Source organism: Nestor notabilis, unplaced genomic scaffold (genome assembly GCF_000696875.1).
Source record: "Nestor notabilis isolate BGI_N333 unplaced genomic scaffold, ASM69687v1 scaffold23622, whole genome shotgun sequence".
Classification (NCBI taxonomy): domain Eukaryota; kingdom Metazoa; phylum Chordata; class Aves; order Psittaciformes; family Psittacidae; genus Nestor; species Nestor notabilis.
The window spans coordinates 1-11,559 of NW_009920055.1; the positions used below are offsets into that span (position 1 = coordinate 1).

Below are 11,559 nucleotides of genomic sequence, written 5' to 3' on the forward strand. Positions count from 1 at the left end.
GGGAGCGGGGCCTGCGCAGTGCCCTCTGCCTTCGTGCCCTGACAGGCCGCGGGGACCATTGCAGTCCGCACGCTACCGGCGTGCATGCCGGCACTCCCACACGTGTGTGTTTTTCATCCTCCTTCTCCGTGTTTTCTCCAGACACAACGGTCTGTGGTAAAACACGGGCCTGCAGGTAGGCCCCGTGCAAGGCCCGGCCAGTGCCGCTGAACCGGGTCATCTCCTGGCCTGACTCGAAGATGAGGTGGATCAAAAAATCATGCCTTGACTTAAAAAACATTGATGGTATTTGAAACAGGTTTGGAAAAGCCAAGCAGAAATGATTCCTGGGAGTTGGGAGGCTGGTCCCATATGTGGCTGTAGTTCAAAACTTGGGGTGCCTTTTCCTGCAGGTTATGCTTGTGATGTGAGGCGAGTGGGCACTGCTAATGTCACAAGTGGGACCTTGGGCTTGTAGGTGGCAGCATTACAGTGAGCCTGTGTGGGTGCAGGAGGAACTCAAGGGCATGTTGAGTGCATCACTGGCACAAGTACATTTGCCCTGTCACCACACCTTTCCGTTTTTCTTACATGATTAAAATTTCTCGGAGCTGCTTCTAAAATGCATGTTAGAGAGCTCTTCAGTTATGACTGAGGATTTTGGTGTGTATTGCTTTATCACATGCAGGTTTAGTTAAGAGTAAGACAACTGGGTATCACATACATGTTGTAAAATGTGCCTTGCCTGGAATACAGTGTGCAAGAATGTGTCTATTTTTGAACAGCTCGCTGTCTTTACTAAGTGATCTACGTAACCAGCTGACCCTTAATAAGGATGAACAGTAAGAGGATCTGCTGGAATACTCTGTGTCGCTCATTCTGTACAGATAGTAACCTGTTATACCAATAATTGGTGATAGTAACTCATCTGCTTGGGCTCTTTTAGTTAATTTTCCAGGTGGTAGAATTTGGTGAAGAGTAATTTCTCTGGTACATTAATGTCAGGCCTAATGTGTCAGTCGTAACCACATAGAACTATTCCCAGTTCATGGTAAGACCCCTCAGTAAGCAAGTTTAAGACTACTCTCGAATGGATCTGCTCCACTGGAAAAGAGGCCCAGGAGACCATTAATTAAGCCTCTGTTAGGCTGATGTACCAAAATTATATTTTATCATAGGGAAACTTTACATAATTTCTGCAAATTTGCTAAAAAAAAAAAAATAAAAATTGAACACTTTAGCTTCAATATGAAATTATACTGAAGAACTACATATCTTGGTTACAATGGAGTGTCATGATGAAGATATAGTAGACTTTTTCTTTATGCAATGAATATATATAATTGGATTACAACAGTATTTTCAGTTAGGAAAATATTGTATTTTAAGATGGAGGAGGTCTTTTCATTTCAGCTGCCTCTTTTCAGATTCATATTTTTCTCACAAAATTACTGAAGTTGAAGGCTCATGTTTTGGGTTTAGTACAAAGATGAGGGAGAATCAGTTATGCTTTATTTTGGTAGACCAGTAATGGTAGTATGAGCATCGTAACAAATAGTCAAGTTATTTAGCCAGAACTGTGTCTCTATATAACAGCATCTAAGCAGGCATATATATTCTCTTTAATTACTGTGATGTTGTGCTGTCCCAGTGATGCTTGATTAAGTATAAAGAAACCTATTTATTCCCATTAGTCTGAAGGCAGCCTTGAGTGTAAGTAGTGAAATACAGCGTTACCTATCTGCAGAATTAATACTCGAATCATGGTTGATTATTTTAACATCCAGGCCACTGTACAACCCTGGTTCTGCTAAGAGTTTGAGCTTTTAAGTGCTAAAGAGCTGCTCTGGAGAGCACGTGAGCTGAGGCTTCCTTCCTGTTTGAGAATATTAAAAGAGCAGGATGTTCATGACTTTCTATCTTTAATCTGATTGAGACTGCAACTTCCAGGTTTAAGACCCCTGGTGAAAAGTAATTTTAATTCTTGTTTAGGACTGCTTGCTGGTTGGACAGATTTCATCTTGTTAATTTGTAGCAATGGCAAGACCAAACTGTTAGAAGCAATTTTCAGTGCTCCCACGAAGGGCACTTTGTATAAAAACATGACTTAGAATGTGTATCTTGGGGATAAATTATAGAAGAATATCTAGTAATTTTCATGATAAAGACCATCACTGGAAGCACAGTGCCTGTGTAAAGTTTTGAATATTTCTGTAAGAAGAATATAATGTATGTGTCATGGCTTACTTGCAAAAGCAATATATGTTAGCTGGAAATACTGTTTTAAATCTATTGCAAGTTAGCACAGGAATTATAAAATGAATATTTAAATAGGTGGATTCTCATGCCATAGAGCCTGCATTTAAACATAATATTTGATACACATCTGTGTCTGCAATCAAATGGGTTGGGATTACTAACTGATTGGAAGTTGACAAGTCAGATCTGTATGATTTGGTACGACTTGTGTAGGCAGTGAATTTACAGTACAGTGGGCTGATATGTTCTACAGTTTCTGAGAAATGCAAGGAAGATATGTGTAATGGGAGACATTACAGAACCAACTAGACCCAAGAGACGTTTGTAGAGTGCAAACACGGGCATGGAGAATGTAAAGGAGGATTCCAGCATCAGCTGGCAACAGGATTTTTTTTTGTTTTTGTTTTTGTTGTATTGCACTGACAAACACATTTGTTTGTTTTCTTTATAGGAAAGACTTTCCATAAGACAAGGAAGTGACTCTCCTGTCACTCGTCACGGCTGCAGAGCACAATCAGATATAGTGCTGCTGTTGCTGTAACTCATTGGCCATTGTATGTTATGACATCTTCTTAATTTTTCTGAATTTTAATGGTTGATCTGGATGATATTTAATTTCAAAGTTGTTTTCAAGATCCTGGGTACTTGCAGTTTTTTAATGGTCAAACAACTTGTAGATGGGTTATGGAGAAACAAATCACAGATTTGAATTTAAAAAGAGTAGAACCCTCATCTTACATTCTTTTTAACTGTTGTCTACTTATATGAATTACTTGTGGGGGTAGTTGCTTCTGTTTATGTCTTTTTCAAGTAGCATCTGTTCTATGAAATCAGCAACTTGGCAGTTTTAAAGCTGTTCCTTCAGTCTGAAAAAGAGCAGCAAGACCAAGTAGGGTCTTGTACACTTTATGCTCCTGCAGGAGTCGCTGGAAATCTGGAAGTGCTTGTCTGCCGACTTGGCAGGTGAGATTCAGTGTGCTTTCCAGTGCAGTGTTTCCCAGGGTGTTGCATTTTTTTCCAGCCTACATCCATGTTAACAGACTCTACAGAAAGCTTGGGTATGAAACAGCAGTGCAGTAGGACTTCAGTTTGTAAGGTAACTGCCTGAGAAGAGATAACAGTGTCTGAAGCTTGGTTTGACATGTTCCTTTTTAAAAGGACCTGTCTGAAGCTTCATTTGCCGTATTCCTTTTTCAGACCTGGACAGTTACCCCTTCAGAAACTTGTGGTGACAACCACTCCCCCACATCCAGTGCTTTTTTTTGTAATAGTGGGTTCCAGTAACATTTTCTCATGCACTGCTTTCAAGTAAATAGAGTAATTCAGTGATTATTTATAAGCTTTCAATGTAATACTTGCTTTTTCTCCAGTGTTAATTGATCATCACTTTTACTTTTTATAGTCAATATTTGTCTATGTTCTTATTACTATGAATTAAATATCCACTGGTGTATATAGTGTCAAGAATTGTGAAATGAATTATCAGATTTTAAATATTTTTATTTTTTTTTAAAGAGTGTTGCCTTTATTTTGGAGCAGGCAAGTCTATATGTGTTCTGCCTCACTGGTAACTAAACTGCCAGCTCGGAGCTTGCTGTCTTGAGGCCCTCAGAGCAGCAATTGAACTGGGACTTCATTTTCTTGTAGTGGGGTGTTAGGACACCAGGCTGCACTGTGCAGTTGCTGGTTTTGTGGTTCCTGTTGTCTGTTTGCATAAGCTGTCACTTCACTATCATCAGAAGGGTGAATCCCACTAATCCCTGTGATCAGCCTGCTGGGGGTAAGAGGAATCCAGTAACACACACAAAATGGTCGTCGGATGCCAGCACGAATGTGGTGGGGAGATGCAGAGCCAGTGATGGGTGAAACTGGGCCGGCTCTTCGAGCTGCGGCCGAAGTTGTACCAACTTAGAGCAGTTGTGAGCAGCAGCCTCAGTCCCTTGTTCAAAAATTCTCTTAATGATCATTTGAGTTTTCCAGGAAGTAGATGACTTCAGATTGGTGAACAACTTTTTAATCTAATTTTTTTTGGTGACCACTTGTTTCCACCTTTTAGCAACTTCAGGGTGGCACATTTCTGATGCTGCTCAGTGACCTGGGTTGGGATCCAGCTTAAACTCAACCTTTGTTGTTAACTGTTTTGCTTTTTTTTTTTTTTTTTTTTAGTCCCTGGATTATTGTTCAGCCAGTGTGGTTCTCTAATCTGGTTGGTTGTGTAGCATCACAAATGTCTGCCAGCAGATTGTGCTGGGGTTGGAAGTGTAAGACAGTGGAGCTGAGTAGCTGGAGACAGGAAGGGGTGAGTTTACTCAGGATTGCGGCTGAATGTTGAACCACAGCCTGAAGGTATGTCTATGAGGCAGGTGCCGTGCTCATGGCAATTTTAAGCTAGTTGTCTTGGGTATTGCTAGCAGCATAGTCATTGCGCCATAGGCTACATCAGAACTTGCAAAACCTGCTGGTGGTGTTTGGTAAGTTAGATCCTGGGAGTTCTATGCTTATGTTGGTCTGCTGCTGTCTCGGTAGCTGAGCTAGCTTGGGTGTACAGCCACATGAATGCATTTACATGAAGTAAGTTAAAATATTAAGGTGCAAGTTCCTTAGCTCTGTCTACAGATGCAGTTACATGACATGGATTCTGACTTGCTACCAGTGAAAGGTGAGAGTTTGTGACTCTTGGACCAGTTCAATTAGTTCAGAGCTAATTAAACTCGCCTTCTTAGCAGAAAACATCCTGCTGCCTTTGGGAGTTTTGCTTGGTTGGTGAATTGAAATGACTCCCAAAGGGGACTGACAAACAGCAAACAGCCAAGAGATGTTGAGAGCTCATGGTTGGATGTGAGCAGGATGGGTGCTGGTTCATGTGAGGTATCCCTGCCTGCCTGGCTGTCCCATGCTTACCTATGCCTGCTTACTGCAGGGTCACTCCAAGTCTTGTGTCTATGTGACCTATAACTGTGGTCACAACATAAAAAGTAGTCTTAAGAGGGCAGGATTTCCAGTGACAATGAAGAGATGAGGCATTTACTGTCCACTTTATAATTTTTAGATTCTTAAAGTAGAATTTTTGAGCTCCCTAAAATAATTTTTGTCAGAACTTAGTCGTTATTTATTGATAAATAATAGTTTATGTACTATTTTTACTGCAAAACTGAGAGATCCACTTTTGTGTACACAGTTAGTATAAAAATAGTGGATCTGCACTTGTTTTCTTGTAGAGAAAGGTAAAAAATGTGATTCTATTTTTAAATTAGGTTTTTTCCTTTAGAAAGAAATGTTTGCTATGATTCATATTTCTTTCAGTCTCTCTTTTTCTTCAGTATTCTTCCCATTTCTTCAAAAGACAAGTTTCCACCCAAAGGGGGATTTATGTTAATTATTTGTTGAAATGTAGTGTTTTTGAGTAGTATGATCTAATAAATGAGCACTCCGAAATGCTTTCTTGCCTTTCTATTAGATCATACAGTGTGCCAACAGTGTGAAGAACTTTTAGTAGTTTTATTTCATTTCTTGATTGAAAATGAGGCTCTAGGAAAAATAATTGTGCAAATGTTAATTCTGTCTCTCTCCATCAGCAATTGCTGTGTAGTTTCCTAGAGGAAAAAATGAAAATTCATTTTAAATGTTTATCTTGCATGTGGCTTGTTACATCGTTGTTACCAAGAGATGACTAAATGTTTGACCATCCATTTGTGTTCTTCTGTAATGTAAAGTCATATTGCAAACTGGTTATTTTGCTGGTAAAGTTTCAGGGATTGGGGGTGCAATGGAGAAATCTCATGTATGAGTTGTGTGGCAGAGCAGGTTTTGATACTGCAAACATTCACAGGTGGAGGCAGCTCTTGTGCGTGTATCAACTGCAGTAAATACTTGGATGTAGAAGGGTAAGCAGTTAAAACTGTGCAGAGTTGGATTCTGAATTGGGTTAGTAGTGGAAATGATCTTGGATTTATCATGAGCCTTGCAAATGTGGTTCTGCATTTCAGAAAAACAGCATCCACTTCCACTGTAGCTTATGGAAGGTTCTGAACAACAGAACCAAGGTCAGGACTTGAGATATTTAAACAGCCCAAATGGCAGGGACAGTCTCCTGAAGGCGGATCATTGGTTTTAGACTTTATTAGGCCCTTACTTTAATTACCACCTCATTACTTGCTCTGCTTCCACAAAAAGTATTCCATACTGTCATTTTCTCTAAGTAACTGGAAATGTGATTGAAAGGGATGTTTAAAGTGAGACTAATTCAAGATTAAATAGTCACAAATTATATTATTGCTACATATAAACAAATTACTTGCATATCTGATTTTATTCAGATTACTTTTCAAGTGGTAAATAATGCTTTATCACTTATATAGTGCTCTTACATCTTTAGAGTGCTTTTCTCACATTAATTAATCATCATTAAACACTCTGAGGTGGGTAGGTTAATACTATTATCCCCATTTTGCAGATGAAGAAATGTAGACTGAGAGGTTGTGATTTGCTCAAGGCCATCTAGAAGAAATAGAATCAGAGCTGGGATTAGATCTGTGTCCCTAGCTTCTAATTTCAGAAGACCAGCCAGATTGTGAGCCACCGTTTTGAAGCTAAATACTCAACTATGCGTGTAGAGACAGCACACATCTATCTGCTTGGTCTCTCAGATACCTGAGTTGCAGTTTGTTTAAACAGGAACTTCACTTTTGTGCCATGCCGCGTATTTCCATGGTAATAGCCACAAGTGTGGAAAAAGCCTCTCATTCATTCAGTAACTCTTCCTAATCTGATGGGGCATTTTTATTTCCATTGTTTTTTGTTGAAATTAACTTTCATATAAAGTACTAGTGTCTAGTTCTCTGTCTAGACTTGAGCATAATGGGGTGGCTTGATGCAGCAGGCTTAGCACTGGGACCCAACACTGCCTGCAGATGATACCAGTACCAGCTCTGGTACTGCTTACAGTTTTTAACGAACTGAAACATAAGTAGAATAAACTTGCCTTATTGCTGTTCACAACAGGTGAGAGAGAAGAATTAGCCTCTGCGTCCTAAACCAGTCAATTTTGTAGGCAGTGCCTAGCTGAGGAGTGGAGACATTTGCATTTGTGCATTCCATCTTGGAAAACTACCTGAATAAAACCAAGTAGTCTTGGACTGGAGAGGACAGCAGAACTATTTGTGCCCCACCTTGGTAATCAGAAGCATCACAGAGAATTCTTTTCACCTGTTAGTAGTGGAAGCATGTGCAGAAGCAGCAGGTTATAAAAAATGAGGTGGAAGAAAGATATCCTCACATGTGAGGGTGAGGACCTTCTGGGAAGAGGACGGGGTAATTTGGAATAGGTTAGATACCTATGTACAGGTAAGAATCAGCTTTGTGCTACAGCATCCTTCTTGCCTGTAATTTCCAAGGAAATACTGCAAGTGATGGTAATGCCTGGCTGCAGAGTTAGATCTGGCTTCTGATCCTAGGCCAGTTCCACTGTCAGTGGTTAAGTTACTCATCCTGCAAAATCAGTCCAGCACTTTTCCGAAGTGCTCTTTGTTTTAATTCATGGAAAAGTTTTTGAGTTCTTCAGATGGAAGATCCTGGAGAAGATGGGCTCTAAATAGATATATTGGAAAAAGAGAATTTGTTGCACACAAAAGGAATTTCCTGCCTTCAGACATCTAATGAAGTCTTTGGCTGAATGGTGTGAGCTGTTGTGGTCACTAGCCTGCAAGCTGCCCTGGGTTCAGACTGCCATGGTGGAACACCTGTGGGGTGATTGTAGGATTAATCCTCCTGCTTTGCTGTGACTCTCATTGTGAAATCTGGAATCAGGAGATTCCCTAAAAGCAGCAATGTATGCTTCCCTTCAAGTAGCTCAGCCTAGTAGAAACAAAAGCAGAACCAACGCATAATATGCTTTACTGGTTTGTTTTTTAATCCAGAAAGAATTATGCTTTGGGTTATACGTGCAGAGAGGTGTGTTCTTGCAGGGCTGTCCCACAGTATGCCTCTGTCTGGCCAGGGGCTCAAGAAGCACTAAATTTTAACAAGTTGCTGTTGGAGGAAAAAGAGGAAACAAGATACTTGCCCACTGGTTTTCTTTCAAGAGTATGGAATGTGTTTTCCAACAGTGGATTCTGTTTTAGTAACCAGAGCTGTGATTAGGTAATGCTAAATTTGCTGCAAGAGTAGTGTAATAAATATTTTAGTATGCAGATAAGCCATTGATAACCACATGCATTCACAAACTTGTACATTTTTATGCCAAAAAGTGGAGAATTCAGAGTTTATTGGTACTGCTTCACTATGATGTCTTGGAAGTAACGCATAGTGGGTGGCTCTAGGTGTCCAGACAAACAGAATTCATATGAATAAACAAACAGGCCCTTTATTTTGTTTACCCTGAAAGGAATTTTCACTCTTTAATTGTAACTCTAAAGACAAATTATGTGTGGAAGATAGACTAATGATTTTCCTGTGTTTGATTAAAGGCAAAAATCAAAGATTTGTTTATATATTTATCTGTTTGTTTCTTTGCTGTGATAAGACCAGTTGTTATCCAAACAGTGGGACTGACCTAATAAAGGACATATGCATAATTGATCTCCATCTGTTCTTCAATATTTATTCTCTATTTTTTTAATAGAGCTCAGTTCTAGAAGTGCAGCCTGAAACATTTTTAAGGTGGTATATCTTAGCACTTCTATAAAAGGTCTCGTTTTATGCTGGCCACTGAGACGAAAAGGTTTGTTGTGGGTTCCACCCTTTAGTATCCCTTCAAGAGAGATTATATCAAAGAAGAAGAATTAAATTAAAATTGATTGGTCTTATTGATTTTCCTTTTTTTTGCCTTTTTTAAAGAGGATAAAGGGCAATGGAAACAGTGTATGCCCCAGTGCTGTTTTACTGATGGGCTATTCTTAAAAAACATAAAAAGCATATGTGCCCAATTTACATATTTACTAATTAAAAAAGCTTCCTGGAAACATTAAGTAGACTATCTTCTCTAACCTTTAACATTGTAGCTAATGGATATAGCCTGGAAATTTTCATAGGAGATCCTCTAAATAATGTAAATGATTATGAATATGTAACTAGTTAATATGCAGCTACGAAAGGATTATCATGTAGAGGTTAATGAACATGCTGCTCTTCTGGTTTGCAGGGTTTTTCTTTTTGTGCTTTTAGCTCACTTCATGCATGGGAAGTCATGTATTGGGAATGGGAAGCTTCCTGTCTTTTCCATCTTCATCTGCAGTGGGGCGTTTAAACCGGAACTTTCTTAAAGGATTTCATAAACGTTTTTGTGTGCTAAATTATGTTGTGTGCTTCACAGTCCCTACCAAACCTGAAAGGGTGAGAAATGCTGATTGATAGAATAGGCTCTGACTCTCTTACTTGTGTATGGTGGGCTTCATTGTAGGTTAGCATTGTACACACAGTGCTATGTGATTTATACCTTTAATGGGAACTTTACTCTTAAAATGGGCTTAATAGTGTGAATCAGATTTCTAAGTTGATATCATGTGGAAGTCTGTATATTTACTCTTAACCTTAGCTTGCATGTTAAGGAAAATATTTGCTGAGCATTTGATTTATAGTCATTTAAAGCAAAGGATAAATTTAAACTTGGCTTATGTGGGGCAGGCTACCTGGCTGAATTTCCTGATGGATTATGAAATAGCATAAACACGAATGTAGCGCTGAGCCTTTTCATGTAAGTACTTTACTCTGTTTAAAGAATTATTAGCTCACAAAGTAGTCCTTGAGTAGGAAGCGCAGGGTCTGAGCTCTTTTCTGCAATAGATGCACATACGCTAACTGAAAAAAAAACAACTGCCTTTCATCCTGTTGTTTGGGGAAAAAAAAAAAAAAGAATTATCTGCTCCAGTGATTTCAGTGGTACTTGAATGTATGTTACTGTTTTCTTTGCAAATTTTCTCATTAATTGCTTTCAAATGTTAGCATTATTTTGGCTATAGGAAAAGCAAAATTTGTAAAGAAAAAATAATCTAGAAAATGCTTATAGTGAGAAGATGTCTAGACATATTTAATTGCCCCATGGCTTCATTGCATTTCATATAATTGAATGAAATTGTTTGTGTTGTATTTTTGGTATCCATTATTCAGAGATCAGAATATGTTTTGAAAGACAAAATCTCCACATAATTATGGCAGAGAAGGTCACAGGTTTCAGCATCTTGTCTGTTTGCTATACCTACATATTCTAAAAAATACAGTTAAAAAAGAAGAAAACTATCTCATTTTAGCAATGCCCTTTATTTTGTAAATTACTTTGACTCTCTTGGGAAAGCCTGTGACTTAAAGTGAAATACTCAGATTAAAACTTCCTGTTTTCATGACACATGGAAAGAACAGGAGGGAAGCCAGCAGCCCATATAATGGTGTCAAATACCCTTGTATTTAAACACCACAAAATTAATTTGTGTTTTTTCAAATCCAAATGGCCAGTGGAGACATTTGTTGATGTACTGATGAAGGAAAAAATGTTTTTGGTGCTATGGGGTTCATTTGTTTTTGTTTTTTAACGACTCAGTAGGGAGGTTACATTGATGTCTTGTTATAATGTATGTTGTTTTCTTATTCTGTGAACATGTAACACTGAAAATAGATCTGCAGATCGCGCAACCTACTACTTATATTGTGTGTCATGTAATAGTTATGGAGCAGGTATTGTACCAAAATATGAATTGGAAAGCTGTAATTTTTTTCTATGGTTATCGGTCTGCATTAGTGTGTGATAAAGTGTGCTGCTTAAGAACTACCATTCACATGCCTTTGCACTGACAAATAGAAATGTATATAGAGACACCACCAAATCTGTAATGCTGCTGTTCTAGTTTCTGATGCATTGACATTGCAGCTGTGTGCTTAGCCTTGTTTTTTCATGAGTAGTTATCTGTTTTAATGACAGGTGGTCACTAGCTGCCAAGAAAAAATCCAGCACTGGTAAGTGAAAAATGTTTGATTGCATGCCTAAAATACTGATGAGTAACCTAGTTATATTTTAATAAAGTATTACTATTGATTCTGATGATAGCCAAATCCTACTTGCATGTTTTGGGCGTTAGTGATAGCATTGTTGCAGTGAAAATGCTCTTGAAAATGTATATATTTTCCACTGATATCATGACTTTAAATCACAAATACACTGAGCCTTAGTGTTTATACTTCTGTTTTAAATGCCCAGCTCATTCGTCTTTTTCCCCTGAGTAACCTTGTGGGTAAATGCTGAATTTGCCTGATTGGTGCAAAGGTACTCCCAGGGTAGAATTAATGATTCTTGGTTTCTTTCTAACTATGCAAGTAGGGAAATTCTCCTCCTCC

General features: G+C 38.6%; 1 protein-coding gene across 1 annotated transcript in view; it reads left to right on the forward strand.

Annotated features, from left to right (window-relative positions):
- Positions 1 to 4,057: 4,057 nt before the first annotated feature.
- URI1 (URI1, prefoldin-like chaperone) overlaps positions 4,058 to 11,559 on the forward strand; it is a 37,465-nt gene continuing 29,963 nt past the window's right edge. The window contains exons 1-2 of the mRNA XM_010010516.1: positions 4,058 to 4,138; positions 11,147 to 11,181. Coding sequence (XP_010008818.1) covers positions 4,058 to 4,138; positions 11,147 to 11,181 — 116 coding nt within the window. The remainder of the gene's footprint in view (positions 4,139 to 11,146; positions 11,182 to 11,559) is intronic.